The 24,975-nt window shown below is 42.7% G+C and overlaps 1 protein-coding gene across 4 annotated transcripts; it reads right to left on the bottom strand.

The window, feature by feature from the left end:
* Window positions 1-1,826: 1,826 nt before the first annotated feature.
* Window positions 1,827-15,099, bottom strand: MORN4 (MORN repeat containing 4). 4 transcript variants are annotated; one of them, XM_043926106.1, is made up of 5 exons: window positions 14,965-15,099; window positions 6,665-6,757; window positions 3,897-4,011; window positions 3,370-3,479; window positions 1,827-3,141 (listed from the first exon to the last, which is right to left on the bottom strand). In XM_043926106.1, the coding sequence occupies exons 2-5, from the start codon at window positions 6,729-6,731 to the stop codon at window positions 2,993-2,995; spliced, it is 441 nt and encodes a 146-aa protein (XP_043782041.1). In that variant the 5' UTR covers window positions 6,732-6,757; window positions 14,965-15,099; the 3' UTR covers window positions 1,827-2,992. The 4 variants fall into 4 exon arrangements, with proteins under 4 accessions (XP_043782041.1, XP_043782043.1, XP_043782042.1 ...); XM_043926108.1 differs by having other exon boundaries at window positions 15,026-15,087; XM_043926107.1 differs by having other exon boundaries at window positions 14,933-15,081.
* Window positions 15,100-24,975: the final 9,876 nt, after the last annotated feature.

Here is a 24,975-nt window from a genome sequence, read left to right on the forward strand (position 1 = left end):
ACAGTTTAAGTTGCTATCTCATGTTAGCTCCCTCCGATTGCCCTCAGGGCATTCAGGCCCGGTCCTTACCCTAAGCAATGCCGCCCGCTCCTCTCCGTTCTGCCCCCACTTGTGGTGGCGGATGCTGGCGTCTGGGGTACTTTTCTGCTGGGAGTTGCTTTTAGGCATGTAATCTGTGGGTTTTATTTATTTTTCCTCCCAGTTAGGTTGCCCTCCAAGATTCGAAAACTTCCCCCAGACCCGCCAGTGAGAGGGTTTCCTGGTGTTTAGAAACTTCCTCTATTACGACTCCCTTCCCGGGACAGGTCTCCATCCCTAACTCTTTTGTCTCTCTTTTTATCTTTTATATTTTGTCCTACCTCCTTTCGAAGACGATGGGCTGCTTTTCTGGGCGCCTGTCTTCTGCTAGCAGTCAGAAATTGTTTTGTGAAGTTTGCTCAGTGTTCAAATGTTCTTTCGTTGAATTTGTAGGGGAGAAAGTGGTCTCCCCGTCCTATTCCTCTGCCATCTTAGCTCCTCCCCTGTTATTGCAATAAAGTTTAATAAGTTAAATTGGCATGACTATGTACAGACTAACACTCCACTGTTACACAGATCTTAGGTTTCCTGCTCAGATATCAAGACCTTCCTAGAGGCAATTTAGCTCCAAATGTCTGCTTTTTCCCAGCTCTGAGAGAGGCTTTAAGAATACTGAACAAACATAAGCATTCGATTATTGGTGTCCTAGGGAAAAAGCTTGTTGAAGTTTTCCATGGGAGAGGTAAGAGGCAAAACATTTCAAGTGAGATATTTAGAAACACCTAGCATATTAATTTAAAAGGCTGCTTTTATGGAGAAGGAAATGGCAACCCACTCCAGTACTCTTGCCTGGAAAATCCCATGGATGGAGAAGCCTGATGGGCTACAGTTCATGGGGTCACAAAGAGTCAGACACGACTGAGTGACTTCACTTTCACTTTTCTCTGAAATGTTTAACCTTATTCAGTGATAATCTGACTAGTGGCAGGAAACCTGAGATGAATTTTTAAAAAAACCACTCTGGTTAAAAAGAAAGGTAAACGAATCCTTGTTTAGGGCAAGGACTACAGGACAGAATATAAAGGGTATCAGTCTTCAACAGAAACTGGGCATCTGGCTGACACTTAGAAGCTTGGGGCTTGGCATCTGGGCTCTTCTCATAGTTGACTTCTAGAGGATCTGGACTGAGGAGAATCAGGTTCAGGAACCGGGCAAAAAGTTAGGGCTAGGGAGACAGGCTGGTGCACTGGTAAAGAGCTCAGCCTCTGGGCTTAAACTGACTGAGCTTAAGTTCTTGGATCTGTAGATGCCTTAGTGTCAGCAGGATCCTAGAAGACTATGTAAATACCCTGAACCTCATCGGTGATAGCAGGATAATGATGGTACCTTCCTCTCAGGACTTATAAGATCGTGCATGTGAAAGGGTTGGCGTGGCAGGTGATTGTGCAAAGAGTTGCCCGAGATAACCAGCAGGTGGGACAATAACCTGTCTCAGGACTTGGGCACCCTGACGTTCAAGATGAGTACAGTGGGGAAAGTGCTTTGGAGCCAGAAAGTCCCAGATACAAATCCTACCCAGCTCTGCTACTCACTAGTTAGGGCAACCTCAGCCTGTCTGCTGTTGTTGTTTGTTTGTGTTTTCTTTTTTTAAATTCTGCCTATACCTACCTTGCAGAATTAGATGCTATTTCATAGTAAAGTGTGCAACCCTCAGTTTTCAACCCTCATCTATGACTAACTTTTAGAAACAGCAAATGGGCCAATATCCATGCAGATGTAGAGCAAGAGAGTCAGGAAAACCAAGTATAGGCAGTTCTGGTGATTTGTTTATTCCTCATATACTTGTTTCCACAGTATAATGCAGAGAATAAATAGAGGCACACAACTATCAATTCCACCACAATCTGCTGTTGAGGAGACATTCAGTGTGAGGATAAGGGGCTGGGGATGGGGTGGGGCATTTTGGGATCCCAGGGTAACTGGAGGCCTCTGTGACGAATTGTGCAGGAGTCCAATCAATCCAGATCTGATCCCTAGGCCTGATGGCCAAGGCTCATGGTGGAAAAGTTACCATGAACCAAATGATCTTTGAGTTCATTGCCTTCCCAAGATGGGTCAAATTCTAACTGAACCCCAAGGGGTTGAGGTGGGTCTGACCCACTGGTCCACTGGAAAGGAGCTGTGTCAGCCCAAGCCATCCTTGAGGATTCAGTTCACTCCATGACAAGGCCTGATGCGACCCAGAGATGTCTGTCCTTGACCTGGAGTAAGTAATAATTACAAGCTATAAGATGACTGTTTACATCAGTTTCTTTCTGACTAAAAGGATCCTTTCCCATGGCGAAGGAAGGAGCAAGGGGCACAGATTACCTGCTGGAACTCAGGGAAGGAAGATAGCTTGTAAGGTCAAGGGAGAGGAAAACAGTACTTCACTGAAACCTTCACAGGGGCAACAGGCAGACACAGGACCAGGCTGGTCAGGCAAAGCGGAAGGCCCGGGGCCATGATGCCCACCAGGAATGCAGGACAACATACAGAAAAGCTCTGGTCTTGACTTTCACGGGACCGCTATACTGTCGAGGCCACCCCTATTGTTTTCCTCATTTCTCACAGAGCACTGAGCACTTGGCCCTCATCTGGGGCTGGGATCACCTGCACCAAACAGAGGCAGAAGGAAGAGATTCTGCATCACTTGGCAGAAAATTAAGTAGAAAGGTGGCAGCCGGTCTGCACCAGGTGATCGACGGTGTTAGGGACAGAGTACCAATGAACAAGAGAAGGGAAGGACACGCTGGGTGACCACTGCTGCAGTGGCCTGAGCCTCAGACCGTCTGTGACCAAAGCCCTGTCTTGCAGGTGACAGGCCCCTCCCGGGGCTTCTGCTCCACGGTCATTTTTGTCTCCTCTCACGTTGGGTTCATTTTTCCACCCTCAGGGGGTGGCGGGCATTGCTGTCAGCCGGGCACAGCCCCCGTCAGGCAGTGAGGCTCCGGGCTGACTTGGAGGCGCTCTGGGCCCGCTGGACCACCGCCGAGCACTTCTCACGCCGCAAAAGCTTGTTGTTCTCGAACAGACCTTCATTGCGGGGTATTCCATGAGAACCATCAGGGAAAGTCAGCAGGCCTTTGAGGGGGACAGAGAAAATAAAGGTGTGACGGTGGCATCTGTGGCTCGGAGGCCAGCTTTCTACGTTGAAGCCGAGGGAGAGAAAATTTGCAGCTCTTGGGTGCTGAGTCCAGGGACCCACCTTTCTGTATTGCTGGGTGTCCACAGAAGGATTAAAGCTGCAAAGGTGTCCTGCCACCCATTTACACTCGCCTTAGTCACCTGTCCTGCTGGTTGGCAACTTACCCAAACCATCCACTCTGCCGTTTTTAAATTCTCCCTCAAAGGTCATGTTGTCATGTCGAATGAAGACTCCGACGCCGTTGAACTTGCCCTGGGCAAACTCCCCCTCATACCTGGGGAAACGCAAGATGTCAGCCTTCAGGATAACTGAGTCAGGCAGCTACTAACACCAAACATGTGGTTTATTAACGCTAAGGAGCAAAGCTGATTCCACTCTTCCAGAGCTCCCCCCACCCCACTCCTCCTACCTCACCCAGCAGAGAGGAGTCACACAGCCCAAATGATATGAGGCTCTAATCTCAAGGAAACAACCAAAGAACACAGTGGTGGGCTAAGAGGTCACTGACCTCCTTGCCACCTCAAATTTTAGATGTATTTATAAAGTAACCAAGAAAAGAACAAATGCTACTCCTTGCCTGTTTTCAGAGAGTCAGGGACAAGCTCAGATTTGACCAGGTGTTTCTCACTATCATTTTTAGACCATTCCCTTCCCTAGTCTAAGGTTGGGAAAAGAATGACCGGGTACCCACCTTGAGCCATCCGAGAAGGTCAGTACCCCGAAGCCATTAAACAGCCCATTCTCAAAATGGCCCAGGTAGGTGCCACCATCTGCAAACATCAGTTGACCAAAACCATGTCTGCGGCCTGAGCAAAGAGAAGACAGGTTGGTCAGGTTGGGATGGGGCAGCTTCAGGGTCCTCTGTCACTGTCTAACATCCTTTGCCTTGCATCACCCCACCCACAAAGGAAAGAAGAGAAACAGTGACATTAGCAGGGCAGAGAACCATTGCCTAGAGTAATAACTTGGCTCCAAGGACTGTTGCAGTGAAAAGGAAAAAAGAGCAGTGAGTTTTTCTTTCCCTTTCCTGAGATCAAAGAAGATAAAGAGAACAGTGAACAGGCCTGAAGATTCCCAGTTTTTACTTTAACTCTTCCTAATCTGTAATCTGTAACTGAAATTGCTTTTCTGCCCCCTAACTCTGCATGAGCTACATTTTGCACCTATTATCCTTTGCATGCATGTGGGCTAAGTCACCTCAGTCGTGTCTGACTCTTTGTGACCCTATGGACTATAGCCCGCCAGGTTCCTCTGTCCATGGGATTCTCCAGGCAAGAATACTGGAGTGGGTTGCCTTGCCCTCCTCCAGAGGATTTAACCCATGTCTCTCATGTCTCCTGCATTGGCAGGCAGGTTCTTTATCACTAGCACCACCTGGGAAGCCCTTGACTCTGTGCTACTTATATCCTGTATCTGGTGCTTACCTTTATAGCACTCTCTCTGCAAACCTCTTGTAGTTTTTCTCTTTTTACATATCAGAAAGAAGGGGCAGGGCCACAGGACTGCCAGACTCAATTACTGGGATACTGACGCCAGCCTTGCAGTGAAACAATGCAAGAGGAAGAAGAATACAAGATTCTTACACCTTCGCTCCTCATCACAGACCCCTGACTGCAAGCCCTCATCTTATATAAGCCCATAGACTCCTCATGAAGCAGAGGGGGCACAGTTCTTGAGGCATGAGCCTACTGTGTTTCCCTCTCTGCCTGCTGAGAGTTAAAGCCACCCTTCTATTTCCTCCAAACTCTGTCTCCACATTTTTTTATTTGGATTTGATGGGCAGAGAAAGCCAAGATTTTGGCCAGCAACAGCCCTCAGATTTGGAGCAGATCTAAGTATGAAGGTAAGAGAGCACTTAAAAATCACAATAGCTAAAAAAAATTTTTTTTTTAAAATAAAAATCACAATAGCTAATGTTTTCAGGGCCTTCACTATGTGCCAGGGACTCTTTCAAACACTTTGTATTTACCATCTAATTTGATCGTCACAACAACCTTAAGAGGCACAATACTATTATTATTTCCACTGGTTTTTTTTTTTTGCCACAACATGCAGCATATAGGATCTTAGCTCCCTGACCAGGGATCAAACCCATGTCCCCTGCAATGGAAGTGCAGAGTCTCTACTACTTAACTGCCAGGGAAAACCCCTATTGTTCCCATTAACAGATGCAGAAACCAAGGCAAGGAGAAGCTAAAAAAAAGGTACTCAAGATCACAGAACAACCAAGAGGCAGAGCTAGACAGCAAACGCAGTCAGTACCTTGACTCGGGAGCCCTCAACACTTAACTACCTTGCCAGTCTAAGAAAAAGTACCCTCTGAGACTATGAAGCGGCGGGGCAAACCTAACAGCCTGACTGGCAAGACTAGTTTGAGCTCTGCTCCATCAATACGGCTGTGCCTACCCACTGGACTGACCAGAGAACAGAGTAAGATACTGGAGAAACAGCAATGCCTTTCAGGGTACCAGGGAGTTCTTTTGGTGGATAGAGACTGCCCAGCAGAGCCTCAGGAAGACTCTCCTCGAAAAGGTCACATTGAAGGGGAGAGCAGTTTGGGAGGCAGGAGAAAAGGCTGGGATGTATGGAGGTAAGGTCACATCCCATATGCACAATTTCTCCTCTCAAATCTCAACAATTCATCAGCTACAGGAATCTACCATGAAAAAAATGAGGTGTCTGGAAATTGTGTGAACTGCTCTTCGTTGGCACAACTATAAAGAGTCTAGTCTCCTCAGGGCAGTTCCTGGCTTGCTAGGATTGGACCCATGAGACTTTTAAGTGGCCAGACTGTTTCCAAGCTGAACATCATTAACCTGCTTCCTGTATAGTCTCAGGCTCTGAGGAATTCTGCCATGCCTATGAATAGATACTTCCAAGTGTAATGAGCTGTCACAGGAAACTCAAGGCCATGGATGTCATCTTCTCTTGAGTGTCTGCCCTAATTTCCTCCTTAACTTCTTAAGATTCCCTAGAATCAAGTCATTGCAATGAATTTATACCTTCTAATTTATAGGCACTAAAAATCATTCATTTTGCTCTGCTGAGTACATTAGCGTTTATAAAAACAATTCCCAAATAATACCATGAAAAGAGAAAAAGAGTGCTGGGGGGGATCCCCGGTGGTCCAGTGCTTAGGATCCAGCGCTTTCACTGCTGAGGGCCCAGGTTCCATCCCTGGTCAGGGAACTAAGATTCTGCAAACCATGAGGCATGGCAAAAAGTAATAAATGAGTGTTTTAGCAGTGGGAACATTTAATTTTTGGAGGTTGGCATAATAGTAGCATTTTCCAATTCTTTTATTTATAATCCTAAAATTGAATAAAGGAAAGGCACTATTTGGATTAAATCCTGGATATAGAAATAAAGTCTCATAAAGCTTGCTTATATGTCCTGATGTATTTCTCCTTCAGCCAAATGCAGGGTTCATCACTGGATGTCCCCCATGGGTCCTCTCACCCTCCTTCCACTCGCCACGATACTCCTCTCCACTGGAGTAAGTGAAGGAACCTTTTGTCAGGGTCATGGTGACAGCTCACAGAAGGGTGAAATCTGCAAGAAACAATAGAGAGAACCAGTGTCATAGAATGGCTGGAGGAAAGGCCTGGAGAGCAATTTTACAGATATCTTCTAAAGGCTACCAGCCTGGTAAGCATGAACTACCTTGAGTACATTTAACAAAAATCCTCACCCCCAACCACCACCACCACCATCACCACCTCTGCCCAAACAGTCTTATCCTCTTACTTGTCTCAAAAGTTTCAGCCAGTTCTAATTTTCCAAGACCTGGGATGGAAATTTAGGATTAATCTTTAAGCATTTGCTTGATACCTACTATGTGCTTAGTCAATGCATAGAATATAGTCTTGTCCCTTGATGAGTTTGTAGTCTAGTTGATAAAAGTAACAATTGAAACACTGAATAATATGAGAGATAATATAATTAAATATCAAACTGGATGGCAGAGATTACAAAGACAAGGGATTGGCAGAATTTAAAACAAGCAGTGAAGAACGCAAAGGGCAATTCCAGACTGAAAAAACACGGGGATGAAAGCACCAAGAGCAACATAAACATGACATGTGCAGTGGGAAATAAGAAGCCGGGTCTTGAAGGTTTATTTACAGAGTAATGGGAAGTAGGGCCTCTCTGGTGGCACAGATGATAAAGCATCTGCCTGCAATGCGGAAGACCCAGGTTCAATCCCTGGGTTGGGAAGATCCCCTAGAGAAGGAAATGGCAACCCACCCCAGTACTCTTGCCTGGAAAATTCCATGGACGGAGGAGCCTGGTAGGCTACAGTCCATGGGGTTGCAAAGAGTCGGACACGACTGAGCAATTTCACTTTCAATGGGAAGTAAATTCATTTATGTACACCCAGCTTAAATCTTAAATCTGAAAAGAATCCAAACCCCCTCATTTTGGAGGGAGAACCATTTGGAGAAAACAGAAGCCCAAAGAGGCTAAGAACTAGTTTAGTGAGCAATGATGATGATGGTGCCCGTGCCTCCCCGACTGCCACTGGTTCCTTTCCCCCTGGACCATGTCTCTGCTTTTAGGGTCAGGCCAGCTTAGTGAGACCTTCGGAAGCTAGGCAGAAGAGTTGATGGCTGATAAGATAGGGGAAAAGAAGAAACCTCTGCGGGTTACAACACAAACTATAAAAGCAGAGTCTAAGGAAAATGAATGTGGCAGAAGGAAGCAGGATGGGTTGGAACAGCAAAAGCCTACAGCCAGAAAAGCTACAAGAGATGTGATCCTTTCAGTTCAGTTCAGTCGCTCAGTCGTGTCCAATTCTTTGCGACCCCATGGATCACAGCACGCCAGGCCTCCCTGTCCATAGTCAACTGTAAAAATGCACATGACATATTCTCCCTCCATCCATGTCTTTGTAACGTGACATGGCAGATCCTCCACTAAGAGGCAGGTTATTTATTTCTCTGCCCATTGGATCTGCGTGGGTTATCTGACTTGCGGACTGCAGATGCCTGGGTGAGCTCAGGCAGGACTGGAAGAGCTGCCCTCCTGAGCTCAACCCCAAATTACTCACCCACAGAATCACAGACTAAAGAAATGGTTGTTTTAGCCACTATAATTTGGGGATGCTGTGTAATAACACACCTAGCAAAAGCTAACTGATATGCCCAGGTTTGAGCTCCTAAGGCCTGAACTAGGGAGACAACAGGATAAAGTGAAAGTGAAAGTGAAAGTCGCTCAGTTGTGTCTGACTCTTTGCGACCCTATAGACTATACAATCCATCGAATTCTCCAGGCCAGAATCCTGGAGTGGGTAGCCGTTCCCTTCTCCAGGGGTTCTTTCCAACCCAGGTATCAAACCCAGGTCTCCTGCATTGCAGGCGGATTCTTTACCAGCTGAGCCACAAGGGAAGCCCAGGGTAATGGGAGCAGGAATGATTATTAGATATGTTACAGAATAAATGAAAACAACCGATAATATTTGGAGACTGACTAGGTATAGCTTCATATGAGTGGTAAAACAATGTTTATCTTCAAGGGTATTCTATAAGAAGGGGTTAAGATACTCAAAACATAATTAAATATAAACAGAGATAAACAGAATAATTTGATGTATTTTTTAACATACAATCCCTATTTCTCTTTCTTTCTTTCTCTTTCTCTTCTTCCTGTGCCGTCTCCTCTGGCAACTATCTGTTTGTTCTCTGTAACTTTCTGTTTTGTTATGTTCATTCATCTATTTTTGTTTTATAAATTCCATGTATAGACTTCTATTTCTGCCGGGAACTTGACTTTTAACATTCACACATTAAATAACATGTATGATATAGTACATCTCTTGACTTAGTTAACATATAGCAGTTTTAGTCTCACCTTCAACTTAATGTGACAGTTAGAATTTAAAAAGTATAAGTTGCATTTCATTAATTCAGTTTTCTAGGGTTTCCCAGTGGAAGAGTTAGGAAGAATTAAGAGGAGCATTTAAGCTCACTTTGCATTTTTAAACCACTTTACTTGGTGCTTTAAAAATGTAAAATGACCTTGTTACATTTTTACAAAGGGGACTAGATGAAATGTGTTATAGGATATATCTATAGCCAATCATTAACAGTAACAACTCAGGTATTGGAGGAGAAATTAAGTCAGTGGAAATAAAATAATTAAAAATGAACAAAAAAAAAAAATAAAAATAAAAAAAAATTTAAAAAAAAAAAATTCCATGTATAAGTGAAATCATATGGCATTTGTCTTTATCTGAGTTATTTCATTTTAGCATAATACCCTCTAGAGGTCCATCCATATTGTCACAAATGGCAAGATTTCATTTTTTATTATGCCTGAGTAGTATTCTACCATATATATACATATACATTAATATACACCACATCTTCTTTACCCATTCATCTATTGATGGGCACTTAAATTGTGTCCATATTTTGGCTATTGTAAACAATGCTGCAATGAACATAGGGGTGCATATCATTTCCAATTAGTGTTTTCGTTTTCTTCAGATAAATATCCAGGAGTGGTAGTACTGGATCATATGGTAGCTCTGTTTTTAATTTTTTGAGGAACTACCATACTGTTTTCCATAGTGGCTGTACCAATTTACACTCCCATCAATAGTACACAAGGTTTCCCTTTTCTCACATCCTTGCCAACACCTATAATTTGTTGTCTTTTTGATAACAGTCATTCTAACAGGTGTGAAGTAATAGCTCACTGTGGGTTTTTAGAAATATTTTTAAATTTTAAATTTATTTATGGCAGTGCTGGGGCTTAATTGCTGCGCACAGGCTTTTGCTGGTTGCAGCTAGCTGGGGCTACCCCCTGGTTGTGGTGCACAGACTTCTCATTGCAGTGGCTTCTCTTGTACCGGAGCACAGGCTCTAGAGTGTGTGGGCTTCGGTAGTTGTGGCCCATGGCCTTAGATGCCCCTCAACATGTGGCATCTTCCTGGACCAGGGATCAAACCCATGTCCCCAGCACTGGCAGGCAGATTCTTAACCACTGGGCCACCAAGCAAGTCTTCTCATTGTGGTTTTGATTTGCATTTCCCTGATGGTCAGTGATGTTGGCCATCTGTACATCTTCTTTGGAAAAATATCTATTCGGGTTCTCTGCTCATTTTTCAATCAGGCTGTCTGCTTTTTTGATATTGAGCTTTATGAGTTCTTTGTATGTTTTGGATATTAACACCTTATCAAATACATTGTTTGCAAATATCTTCTCCTATTTAGTAGGTGGCTTTTTCATTTTGTTGATAGGTTCCTTAACTGTGCAAAAGCTGTTTAGTTTAAGTCCCATTTGTTAATTTTTGCTTTTGTTTCTCTTGCCTGAGGAAACATATCCAAAAAATATTGCGAAGACTGATGTCAAAGGGCATGCTGCCTATTTTTTCTTCTAGGAGTCTTGTGGTGTCACAACTTACATTTAAGTCTTTACTCCATTTTGAGGGCTTGTTCATTTGTACATGATGTGACAGAGTAGTCCAATTTGATTCCTTTGCATGCAGCTGCCCAGTATTCCCAACACAATTTACTGAAGAGGCTATCTTTTCTCCATTGTATATTCTTGCCTCTTTTGTGGTAGACTAGTTGCCCATTGAACTGTGGGTTCATTTTTCTGCTCTCTATTCTACATCTGTGTGCCTGTTTCTGTGCCCGTATGTACTATTTTGATCACTCTAGCTTTGTAGTATAGTTTGAAATCAGGACGCATGATACTTTCAGCTTTGTTGTCTTTCTTAAGATTACTTTGGCCATTCAGGATCTTTTGTGTTCCTGACAAATTCAAATAACATTTTGGAAAAGGAATCAACAATTTTGACTAATGAGGTAAGTACTGAGTAGAGGAAAAGTAAATTAAAGCCACTCATCTGTTCTTTATCAGTGCCGTATGGGATATTCTAATTTTGGCCTATGTCGTAATGATTTTGATACAGATGTTAAAAGCCCCTAAGTGATCTGATGTGAAGACAGCCTGTCCTGAACAGAGCAGAAGCCCTGTGCTCTCACCCAAATACACAGGGATATTAATTTCTACCTCTATAATGAAGGCCAGCTTTGTGGAAGTTCTTTAGGTGATGTTTAGAGGCTTCCCGGGTGGCGCAGATCATAAAGAATCTGCCTGCAGTGCAGAAGACCCACGTTCGATCCCTGGGTTGTGAAGATCCCCTGGAGGAGGGCATGGCAGCCCACTCCAGTATTCTTGCCTGGAGAATCCCATGGACAGAGGAGCCTGGTGGGCCACAGTCCATGGGGTAGCAAAGAGTTGGACACGACTGAGTGACTTTCACTTCACTGCAGAGTCATTCCCATAGGTCCACCAGAGATTTTTGCCAATTTTCCAGTTACTCAGGAGCTCCATATCCAGGGTCCCTTAAATAGTAGAAGATATCCCAAGACAAGGATCATTTTCTTGTCTTAATGCCCCTCAGTACCTCTAGGGGGCTATTTCTCAGTGAGGTGATGATGGCCTCTGGCATGCCATCTCTGTCGAATCAACATTCCAGAAGGTCAGCATCTAATTTCAGGCTCACAAGCTTCTTATAATCAACCCAGCATCAGAGTATGCCTGGGGTAGAGGTCAACATGACTCCATGGCAAATACAACATTAATGAGAAGAAGAGAACAGTTCGCCATCAAAACTAAAGAGGAAAAAAACTCTTTCCAGTCCAGACAGACATTTTGACAGCTAGAGGCTACCATTGGCTCTTCCTAGAAATAATTACATCAGAGAACTAAAAGTGTCAGCTATGATATAAATCTGAACTACTTCATTCCTTCAAAACAAATCAGAATATGAATGGTTGCATCTTCTATTAAATATTGAAACTAAACAACTGTTCTGATACATAAACACAAAATCATTATTTCCACAGGAAGAAGATGTTAAGGACATTCCCTTTAAATGTTTAGAAGCAGCTAATTTGTCTTCACAGTTTTGGTAGGAGTTATTGCAGTGCACGTTGAGGAATCAGACTGACGACACAGGGGCCTAGTCTCTTGTATGTTTACTTTTCTTGTATGAAATTTCCAAACAGTGGCATCCTACCAGTAGAAGGAACCTGAAAGGGAACAGTGCTTCTCTAGAATTTCATGATTATCTAGGGACCAAGTACTAGCCAGCCCCTCCAATTGTAAACCTAGCCACTCTTTCATTATGCTCTTAGCTTTTGGGCAATATATCCTAAACATTTCAAAGCCAAAGAAATGAAATAGAGTGGACTGTATTTTCCAAAGATATTTGCGACCATATTTCCTGTCTTACACGTTCTTCTACAATTCGACCTTGCCACTGTCCCATCAAAAACTTGTGTCTAACTCCTCACCTATGAACCTGGCCAGGCTTATGAGTGCTTCAACCGATAGAAGGTGATGGAAGTGATGGTGTGTTCTGAGGTTAGATCATAAAAGGTGGTGCAGTTTCCATCTTGCTCACTGGTAAACTTGAGCTCGGAGATCTGAGACACTACATAAGTAGTTTGATTATCCTGAGGCTACCATGCTCAGAGGCTGGGCCACATATAAAGTCACATGCATTGGTACTTTCAGTTAGCAGTCCTCATCTCTGAACCACCCTAACCTAGGCACCAGGAGTGAGTAAAGGAGCTTTCAGAATGATTCCAGCTCCCAGCCACTGAACCTGCATCTCAGCTGAAGTATTGCCATGATGCCCTCTCTGAATTCCTGACTCACAGGATCTGTGAGCACCATATGGCAGGGTTTAAGCAGCTAATTTTGGGGTAGCTGTTATATAGCAATTGTAACTGAAACATCATCTCTCAACCTAACCCTGCCACCGTCCTTTTCCATTTGTTTTCAATGTAGTATGTTTGCAGGTACTACAAATTCCCATTCCTTTTTGTTCTAGGGAGATAGAGCAAACTTCAATAGTTGGTTGTCAAAATGATGTCAGTTCCCAAGAACACAATCAGAAGTGCTAATTAAAGGAACCAGATGTATACTCCATTCCTCTCAGGTCATGGTTGAACACACTCGATTAGAAACTTCTACATGTGTGCAAATAATTGATATTGTCACTGCCTGAGACAGTGTCAGGGTTTTCATTTATGACTTCTGTAATTAGCCATGCTAATTAATAGCTGTATAGCCACTGACCCAAAAAGGAACTTTATCAGTAATCATAGTTATTGAGACAAATCTAGTTTAATGAAGTATAGCCAGTGCTGATATAGACTAAAACAAAAACCCAATACTTTAATAAGGGATGCAAATCAGTATTTGTATCAGCTATTCAAAAAATCTTTTTAAAGAGAATAGATGGCCTAGGAGTTTAGGCTTCAGATACATATGTGGAATCTAGCTAGAAAGTCAAGATGAGTCATCCTTCTTAACAGATGCCCACCCTTTCTCTCTTGATAGATAGGTTGCAAAGGATCAAACCAAACATTTATCTAAAAGAAAATGACTATTTTGTCCTCATAAACCAACACACTGTTAGGCTACACCATACACTATATCCTCACTATCTTTATTTTCTCCTGCCCCAGACATTTCCAAATAGAGCTAGAAGACAGGGATGAAAACTTTTGTTTCCATTTCATTTGTCTTTTTATAAAATTTCAGAAATAAAATTGATCAAAAATATTTATGCATCCACAGTAATTAACATATGTCCAAATCCAGAGAATTAAAAAAAAAACAAACTAAAAGAGAGCAGATTTTCAGTTTAAGAATATTTTTTGAAGGCATCCACTTTAACTACCCACATATATTAATAAGCGTCACATGGTTCCCCTAAAGCCAACCTCCCCAGGGTATGACAGTCTTGTCAAAGTTCTTTGAGCTATAAAGAAAGCAGTTCTTATGCTTTTAGAATTCCAAAAAGAAGAAAATGAAGGCTTTGATGAACAAACATCAGGCTTGTAAGGGACTTAGAACAAAAAGTCAAATGTTCTTTTTAAAGTATTTTAAGTGAACTTAAAATATTGTCTCTTTTAAGTCTGTAAATCTCTTTCACTATACCAATTCCTCCTTCCACAGGAAAAGTAAACAAATGTATCACTATTAGATAAAGGTCTTATTTAGGAAGACTGTGAGACAGTTAAGATTGCAGAAAGTGGAAAGCAAATCCTGATGCCAGAAAGAAGGTCAAAACAAAAAACCCAGAGGCCTTGGGGCAATGCGAACTGTCAGGATGATATTCTGGTCCATGAGAAAGTAAAATGCCTGGGCTGGGTTCTAATATAGCCGCGTGACTTCCGCTGGTACCTGAGCAGTTTGGAGATGCTAGATGTAGGAATGCCACCGTCAGCTAATTTAAGCATCCACTTTCCCAAGCCTCACTTGAGTGTGTGCGGGACGCCTCTCCACCAAAGTGTGACAGGCGAACCCTGAGCAAACAAAGTCCTAGACCGCAAGAAAGCAACTCTTCTCGTCGACCTCCCCATTTCTTCTCCCACGGGTCCTGGCCTTTCAGCACCGCTCCTTCCCTTCACCCAGGGTCAGCTGTTCCACGCGGGCGGGGTCTTCCGCTCACACAGGTCTGCCATCCGCTTTTCACAAAGCCCCCACCCACCCCGCTCGCTATCCCGGGCGCCATGGGCTCCCTCGAGCCTCAGACCCCGCAGCAGAGACGGAAGCCCGGGTTCTGGGACCCCCGCGGGTGCTACCCCCCGGGATGGACCCGCGCTCCCCAGCCCCTGTCATTTCGGGCTGGGCTCCCCAGTCCCTTTTTCCCGATCACACTCTCCCGGCCCCCTCCCACCCGTGCTGCCAGTCAACCTGGGCCGGGGCTTCAAGGATGATCGTCTCACCCCGACGCCGGGTTGCAACGGCCCTGACCTCGGTTCCGCCCGGCTCGCCCTTGCCACCTGCCTCTCCGCGGCTACCTCCAGTGCCTGCCCCACTGGACGCCGCCATCCCGCGTAGCCACACCGGGAACAATTCCCGCAGCCCATTGGCTGTTACCTAGGCAACCGGTAGCAACGCCACTCCCCATTGGGCCAGCCCCGGGCTCTTCGCCATCTTTGTGCGGGGCAGTGTCTCAGGCTCCCTGCGCTGAATACACGAAAGAAGGGTGGAGCTGAACTACCGTCACGTCTCAGCCACCCGGAGAACTCAGAACTCACCTACCAGGGGTAGCCTAGCTGACTAACCAAACCAAACCAAACCTGAGTCAGAGGCAGCAATGACCACCTACACCAGCGTCTTCTATCCTGCTCAGATCTCCACAGTTGCCAAAGGCACCCATGAGGAGCTAAAGGACAGAGGACTTCAGAGGTTGCGACTTTGTAAATTGTAAAGAGCAAGACAGGACAACTGCAGTCTCATAAGTATCCGCCCTGTGCTGGCATTGTGATATCAGGGCACTTTTGCATTCACTATACAGATTTGTGTTGTCGTTCGCATTACTCATACCATTTATATTTAAAATATAATGTCAAGATTGGAACAAATCCTCCCAAATATCATGCACACCAACCGACTTACCCATATTTATTTACTGAACAATGTGAAAGCTACATGATGCTAGGTTCTGCCAGGTTAGAATAGACATGATCACCGCTCTCATAGGATTTAAACTGCCTCCATGTGGAGAAGAAAAGATTCGTGCAAGTGGAAAAATCCAAGACTATATTTAATTATTAAGAGAAGGCAAGCACATGAACAGAGTAAGTAGATTTCTCCTCTGAATTTGGATTTCCTAATCTGTAGAATAGGATGGTAATAGTAATAATGATAAAGTCTCCCCAGAACTTGTACGAAAATACAACATAAAATTCTCAGTACTGTGTCTGATCTTGTAGGAGTCTGACACTGTAAGTGTTCAGTAAACTGTACATTTAAATGATTGGGATTTTGTCTTCAGATCCCCTCTTTGCTACCAATTGTGTTGGTAAGCTCTCTAGCCTGTGAAATGAGTTTGCACTAGCAAACCTGGAAGATTCTGTCCAGCTCCAACTCACTGGTTCAAGGAGCCGAACTATGTAGTGTTAGCTATGGATATAAGTACAATAATTGAGAGAACATAGTGTTAATAAAACAGATATTAGATTGGAGAATGTGTATTTAGAAAATATGAAGAAATAAAGTTAAATACACTGGTCAAATTATGGAAAGACTTGAAAAATTAGAAGATATATTTTGCAAAATGTGGTTTCTCAAATCTGCAAATTTGTAGACACAGAAAGTAAAATAGAGGTTACCAAGAGCCAGGGGAAGAGGGAATTATTGTTTAACAGGTACAGAGTTTTTGTTGGGATGAAAAAAAAAAGCTTTGAGTATAGATAGTGGTGATAGTTACACAACATTGTGAATGTATTTACTGTCACTGAATTAGACACTTGTGAACAAAGGTCCGTCTGGTCAAGGCTATGGTTTTTCCAGTGGTCATGTATGGATGTGAGAGTTGGACTGTGAAGAAAGCTGAGCGCCGAAAAATTGATGCTTTTGAATTGTGGTGTTGGAGAAGACTCTTGAGAGTCCCTTGGATTGCAAGGAGAGCCAACCAGTCCATCCTAAAGGAGATCAGTCCTGGGTGTTCATTGGAAGGACTGATGCTGAAGCTGAAACTCCAATACTCTGGCCACCTGATGTGAAGAGTTGACTTATTGGAAAAGACCCTGATGCTGGGAGGGTTCGAGGGCAGGAGGAGAAGGGGATGACAGAGGATGAGATGGCTGGATGGCATCACCAACTCGATGGACATGAGTTTGGGTAAACTCTGGGAGCTGGTGATGGACAGGGAGACCTGGTGTGCTGTGGTTTCTGGGGTCGCAAAGAGTCGGACACGACTGAGCGACTGAACTGAACTGAATGGTTAAAATAATAAATATTACATATATTTTACCACAGTAAAAAAAATATGGTTTCTTAAAAAAAAAAAAATGGTTTCTTGATCAGAGTGGTGACACAATCAAACCAGTGTTTTAAGAAAATTAATCTGGCACTGACACCAGAGATGATCAGAGAGAGAGTGAAAGCAGAGAAACACACTCAGAAGCTCTGGCAGTTGTGGGGTGCGGGGCTGAGTGTCCAGTGCAATACAGCAGTTAACTGCTGGCTATCTGTTTTGCTGCAGTCCATGGGGTCGCAAAGAGTTGAACATGACTGAGCGACTGAACTGAGCTGATCTGTTTTGCACATGATGGTGTATATGTGTCAGTGCTGTTCTCTTGATTTGTTCTGCCCTTTCCTCCCCCACCTCCTGTGTCCACTATATGTAAAATAGATAGCCAATGGGAATTTGCTGCTTGTCTCAGGAAACTCAAACAGGGACTCTGTGTCAACCTAGAGGCGTGAAATGGGGAGGGAGATGGGAGAGAGGTTCAAGACGGAGGGGATATATGTATATCTATGGCTGATTCATGTTGAGGTTTGACAGAAAACAACAAAATTCTGTAAAGCAATTATCCTTCAATTAAAACTAAGTTATATATATATATATATATATATATATATAAAGATTAAAATATCTAATGAGTTCATACTGGTAAGTCCAATTCAAATATGGGACTACAAGGCTTTTACTTAATTTCTTCCATTCTATGTCTCTACTTTTCTTCCACCCTGATTCTCCAGGGCACAAATGACGTTAAAATATCTCACAATCACTTATTTGGTACCTTCCACACAATTGGTAAATTATACACAATTGACAATGTTAGTATTACCACCATGGTGTTGCTGAAAACAGTTGTTTTGTGCATGTTCTCTCCCCATTCTCCTCCTCCTTTTTTTTTTTTTAAATTATACTTTATATTGTCACTTTGCTTATTTAACTTATATGCAGAGTACATCATGTGAAATGCCAGACTGGATGAAGCACAAGCTGGAATCAAGATTGCCGGGAGAAATATCAGTAACCTCAGATATGTAGATGACACCAATCTTATGGCAGAAAGTGAAGAGGAGCTAAAGAGCCTCTTGATGAAAGTTGAAGAGGAGAGTGAAAAATTTAGCTTAAAATTCAGCATTAAAAAAATTAAGATCATGGCATCTGGTCCTCTCACTTCATGGCAAATAGATGGATAAACAGTGAAAACAGTGACAGACTTTATTTTTGGGGGCTCCAAAATCACTGCAGATGGTGACTGTAGCCATGAAATTAAAAGATGTTTGCTCCTTGGAAGAAAAGCTATGACCAACCTAAACAGCATATTAAAAAGCAGAGACATTACTTTGCAAACAAAGGTCTGTCTAGTCAAAACTATGATTTTTCCAGTAGTCATGTATGGATGTGAGAGTTGGGCCATAAGGAAAGCTCAGTGCCTCATAATTGATGCTTTTGAACTGTGGTCTTGGAGAAGACTCTTGAGAGTTCCTTGGACAGCAAGGAGATCAAACCAGTCAATCCTAAAGGAAATCCACCCTGAATATCCATTGGAAGGACTGATGCTGAAGTGAAGCTCCAGTACTTTGGCCACCTGATGTTAAGAACTGACTCATTGGAAAAGACCCTGATGCTGGAAAGATTGAAGGCAGGAGGAGAAGGGGATGACAGAGGATGAGATGGTTGGATGGCATCACTGACTTAATGGACATGAGTTTGAACAAGCTCTGGGAGTTGGTGATGGGCAAGGAAGCCTGGCATGCTGCAGTCCATGAGGTCTTAAAGAGTTGGACAGGACTGAGGACTGAACTGAACTGAACTGACACTTTATTTAAAAAAGAAAGAAAGAAAGAAACTATTGCAATAATGTAGCTAAGACATCCTGAGAGTACCAAAAGTAATGAGTGATCAGTGAGGATGGACAGAAAGGGGTAAATATGAAACACATTTCATAGAAATAATAAGAAGCAATGTGGTGTTGAAAGCATGGAGGTAGTCTGACTGGATTTCGGTCCAGCTCTGCCATTTATCAGCTGCATGACCGTTGGCAGGTTAGTTTCCTTGGTTTCCAACATCATGAGGCTGTAATGACAGTTACATGGCTTAATCCCAGTAATATATGTAAAACAATACTTGCCACATGCTTTAGCATTGGGTAAGTGGTAGATGGCTCAGTGGGTAAAGAATCCGCCTAACAATGCTGGAGCCACAGAAGACAGGGGTTTGATCTTTGAGCCGGGAAAATCCCCTGGGGGAGGAAATGACAACCCACTCCCGTGATCTCGCCTAAAGAATCCCATAGACAGAGAAGCCTGGTGGGCTACAGTCCATGGGGTCACAAAGAGTTGGACACAACTGGGCAATCAAGCATGGATTCAGCAGGAGCTCTTAAAATGTCTAGGGAATGTACTGACACTTTTCAGTAAAAGGAAAATCAAGCTCTCAGAGGTAAATACAGAAATAATTTCTGAGGGTTTTCCATAGACAAAACTCAGAATTCAAAGGAGAACTCTGAATCTTGGAGCTCTCCTTGACCATAATTTGAAGCTTAAGGGCTAAATGAGATGAATAATACTAAGAGATCACCTCTGTGGCTATGGCCCCTGGGACATAAGAGGCAAGTATTACTTAATTATTTGATGTCTAGTTAGGAAAAGGAAATATATGTCATAACTGAAAAGGAAAACTGAACCATCTGTATGGACTTTTGCCTAGGTTTACTTGGCAAAAAAAAGTGTTTAAGACATTCCTATTGTTAAAAATAAGACACAGGCCCCAAATAGAATCACTTAGGCTAAGCTTATGTCACCAAACCTAAACCTAATACCTTTCTTAATTACTGTTACAGCCTCTCCCAGACATGGAATCTTAAACCAGGCAATCTGGAATTACCTGGTCAGCACTAGTGAGGTAATCTTTCTAATAGACCCCATCAGCCTGGCCCTCAAGGGAATCTTGCCGCAACCAATCTGCTTTCCCTGTAACTTCCTTGGCTCTTTGCCCTCTGCCTATACAGGCCTTTCATTTTGTGCAGCTCCTCAGAGCTCCTTTCTATCTGCTAGATGGGATGCTGCACAATTCATGAATCATTTAAGAAAGCCAGGAAGTTCTTTAAAATTTATCCAGTTGAATTTTGTTCTGTAACACCACTGCTTCTAGTTAGTTGTGGCAATAATTTGATTCAAGAAAGAATGACCTTTAAATATTGGTTACTGTGTGGCTGGTCATCCTTTGTGAAAACCTATGCCTTTAGTCTGTTGGTTACTTTAAACATAAAAACAAAAACAACATCAACAATATTAACAAAATTAAAAGTTACCATTCATTGAATGCTTTTTCATGTGCTAAGCACTACGCTTAGTGTTTTATGTGCTTATCTTGATTCCTATTTAACCAATTGAGGAAGGGATGATTACTCTCATTTTATAGAGGAGGAAGCTGAGGCTTAGAGAGTTTAGTAATGTACAAAATAATGTGTGGAGCTGGAGTTCAAACTCAGATGTCTCTGATTCATTCTTTTCCCAATGATGAAATAAATATTCACATTTTAAGACAAAAGAAGAACTTAAACATTTTGTCTGCCAGTTTGGACTTCCTTCTTCCTCTCTAGTGTGGACTGTGCATCTGCCTTATGCATTAATCAGACCTCCTCAATGGCAGAAATACCTGCTCAACTATAAAGATCAAATTTTCTTCTGGCTCCAGCCATATAACTCCTTAGAAAATAATGTTCATTTCTCAATCCTTGTGTGTACAGACATATTTGGTGAACTATTAACATATGTACAATTCCAGTATATCATTTTCTTTAACAATAGCAATTAGTGAAGAACGGACTGATTCGACCACTTGGGGAGATACTAGGCTCCATGTAATAGAAGTTCTTAGCTTAAGTACTTACTTATGACTTTACTAATGTCACTAGCTATGTTACTTGTATTCTGCCTGTTTTATGGAATTATTGTTTCTTGCATTATGAAATGTGAAACTGAGTCTCCAGTAAAATTAATGATGATTAATTGACTTGAAATGACTGACCAGATACATAGTCCTATAAGATCAATGATGTAATAGTGTAACTCTAGATATGGGAAGAAACAACAAAAGGGAACTATTTCCTGGACCACAACAGACAAGTAGGACAGGTGGTCAAGAGGCTCTGGGCGACTGTTAACAGAGCCTAGTCCAGGAATAGCACATGGAATGGCCTATGAATGAAGTTCTCACCTGACCTGGGAATCAGCACGCCATGGGACAAATTGGTCACAAAATGCCTCCCAAGCCCTGGCTGAAATTAAGACCGAAAGAGAAGGGACTGTAAAATAAAGAGCGTTACGCACCATTCAGTCCTATAGGAATCAAGTCATTAGGCACGGCAGTCACTCACCTACAATATTTGCCATGATGTGATGGGACCGGATGCCATGATTATAGTTTTTTGAATGTTGAGTTTTAAGCCAGCTTTTTCACTTTCCTCTTTCACCCTCATCAAACATTAAGTAAGATATCTCTGTTCCTTGTGAATAGCAGTAAACTTCTACCAAGATGTGTGCTTAACTGCAGTACCTATTCCTCAAAATCATGCCTCCCCTCCCCTCTTCAGAACTGTGCTCATAGTTGTCTGAGAGACCCTCTCCAAGGTTATAATCTTCAGGCTGGATCAAATAAAATTTTCCATTTCTTTTGTAAATTGACAACTGATTAATCCCACAGTGCCCTCCCTCCTTCCAGTGATCTAATTCCATTCTTCCTTTAAGACTTAGCTCATAGCACATGCTGAACTGAAAGCCTTTGCTGACTCTCCAGTCAACCCCGAAATTGCTGAACTCCTATTATGGCGTTTCCAGCTCTCATTAGTGACACTTTTTCTTCTACTGTCTCAGAGAGCTGTGGTCTTCAGCTTGTGGGCAGGGGCTGTATCGTCCTCTTTTCCACTAATAAAAATGTATTGAGCACCTACAAAGTCTAGACACTGAGGTTTCACAGTGATGAACAAAAGAAGTCATGGACTCTTACTTCTCGGATCTCAGAATTTTTTAGGCTAATGGTACCATATTTTTCTTCAATTAACAAGCACTGAGATTTGAGTCACGCATTGTGTAAACTGCATGAGGACTGAAATTTTTAAAAACTTTTTTACTTAGAGCAGGGATTTTGTTTCTTTGCTTCACTCCTGGCTCTCTTGAAAACAGTAGGTGCTCAATAAATATTTAATGAATGAGCACATGATGGAATGACTCAGACACAAAGACGACAGTTCCCTGATCTTACAGCTGGCTCATAGTAGGTACTCAAGAAATGAGTGACTGACTGATGACGTCAGTTCAGTTCAGTTCAGTTGTTCAGTTGTATCCGACTCTTTGTGATCTCATGGACTGCAGCATGCCAGGCCTCCCTGTCCATTACCAACTCCCGGAGTCCACCCAATCCCATGTGCATTGAGTTGGTGATGCCATCCAACCATCTCATCCTCTGTCCCCTTCTCCTCCCACCTTCAATCTTTCCCAGCATTAGGGTCTTTTCCAATGAGCCAATTCTTCTCATGAGGTGGCCAAAGTATTGGAGTTTCAGCTTCAACATCAGTCCTTCCAATGAATATTCAGGGTGGATTTCCTTTAGGATGGACTGGTTGGCTCTCCTTGCAGTCCAAGGGACTCTCAAGAGTCTTCTCCAACATCACAGTTCAAAAGCATCAATTCTGCAGTGCTCAGCTTTCTTTATAGTCCAACTCTCACATCCATACATGACTACTGGAAAAACCATAGCCTTGACTAGACAGACCTTTGTTGGCAAAGTAATGCCTCTGCTTTTTAGTATGCTGTCTAGGTTGGTCATAACTTTTCTCCCAAGGAGTAAGTCTTTTAATTTCATGGCTGCAGTCACCATCTGCAGTGATTTTGGAGCCCCCCAAAATAAAGTCTGCCACTGTTTTCACTGTTTATCCATCTATTTGCCATGAAGTGATGGGACTGGATGCCATGATCTTTGTTTTCTGAATGCTGAGCTTTAAGCTAACTTTTTCACTCTCCTCTTTCACTTTCATCAAGAGGCTGTTTAGTTCTTCTTCACTTTCTGCCATAATGGTGGTGTCACCAGCATATCTGAGGTTATTGATATTTCTCCCAGCAATCTTGATTCCAGCTTGTGCTTCCTACAGCCCAGCATTTCTCATGATGTACTCTGCATATAAGTTAAATAAGCAGAGTGACAATATACAGCCTTGACATACTCCTTTCCCCATTTGGAACCAGTCTGTGTTCCGTGTCCAGTTCTAACTGTTGCTTCCTGACCTGGATACAGATTTCTCAAGAGGAAGGTCAGTGGTCTTGTATTCTCATCTCTTTCAGAATTTTCCAGAGTTTATTGTGATCCACACAGTCAAAGGCTTTGACATAGTCAATAAAGCAGAAATAGATGTTTTTCTGGAACTCTCTTGCTTTTTCGATGATCTAGCAGATGCTGGCAATTGGATCTCTGGTTCATCTGTCTTTTCTAAAACCAGCTTGAACATCTGGAAGTTCACAGTTCATATACTGTTGAAGCCTGGCTTGGAGAATTTTGAGCATTACTTTACTAGCATGTGAGATGTGTGCAATTGTGTGGTAGTCTGAGCATTCTTTGGCATTGCCTTTCTTAGGGACTGGAATGAAAACTGACATTTTCCAGTCCTGTGGCCACTGCTGAGTTTTCCAAATTTGCTGGCAATTTGAGTGCAGCACTTTCACAGCATCATCTTTTAGGATTTGAAATAGCTCAATTGGAATTCCATCACCTCCACTAGCTTTGTAGTTATGCTTCCTAAGGCCCATTGGACTTCACATTCCAGGATGTCTGGCTCTAGGTGAGTGATCACACCATTGTGATTATCTGGGTCATGAAGATCTTTTTTGTATAGTTCTTCTGTGTATTCTTGCCACCTTTTCTTAATATCTTCTGCTTCTGTTAGGTCCATACCATTTCTGTCCTTTATTGAGCCCATTTTTGCATGAAATGTTCCCTTGGTAACTGTAACTTTCTTGAAGAGATCTCTAGTCTTTCCCATTCTATTGTTTTCCTCTATTTCTTTGCACTGATCGTTGAGGAAGGCTTTCTTATCTCTCCTTGCTATTCTTTGGAACTCTGCATTCAAATGGGTATATCGTTCCTTTTCTCCTTTGATTTTTGCTTCTCTTCTTTTCACAGCTATTTGTACGGCCTCCTCAGACAGCCATTTTGCTTTTTTGCATTTGTTTTTCTTGGGGATGGTCTTGCTCCCTGTCTCCTGTACAATGTCATGAACCTCCGTCCATAGTTCATCAGGAACTCGGTCTATCAGATCTAGTCCCTCAAATCTATTTCCCACTGCCATTGTATAATCGCTAGGGATTTGACTTAGGGTGTTGCAAAAACAACACCCAGTTGTGGATGTGACTGGTGATGGAAGCAAGGTCCCATGCTGTAAAGAGCAATATTGCATAGGAATCTGGAATGTTAGGTCCATGAATCAAGGCAAATTGGAAGTGGTCAAACAGGAGATGGCAAGAGTGAACGTCGACATTTTAGGAATCAGTGAACTAAAATGGACTGGAATGGGTGAATTTAACTCAGATGACCATTATATCTACTACTGAGGGCAAGAATCCCTTAGAAAAAATGGAGTAGCCATTATAGTAAACAAAAGAGTCTGAAATGCAGTACTTGGGTGCAATCTCAAAAATGACAGAATGATCTCTATTCGTTTCCAAGGCAAATCATTCAATTTCATGGTAATCAAAGTCTATGCCTCAACCAGTAATGCTGAAGAAGCTGAAATTGAACGGTTCTATGAAGACCTACAAGACCTTCTAGAACTAACATCCAAAAAAGATGTCCTTTTCATTATATGGGACTCGAATGCAAGAGTAGGAAGTCAAGAAACACCTGGAATAACAGGCAAATTTGGCCTTGACAGTACAGAACGAAGCAGGGCAAAGACTAATGGAGTTTTGCCAAGAGAACCACTTGTCATACCAAA

Source organism: Cervus elaphus, chromosome 15 (assembly GCF_910594005.1).
Source record: "Cervus elaphus chromosome 15, mCerEla1.1, whole genome shotgun sequence".
Classification (NCBI taxonomy): Eukaryota; Metazoa; Chordata; class Mammalia; order Artiodactyla; family Cervidae; genus Cervus; species Cervus elaphus.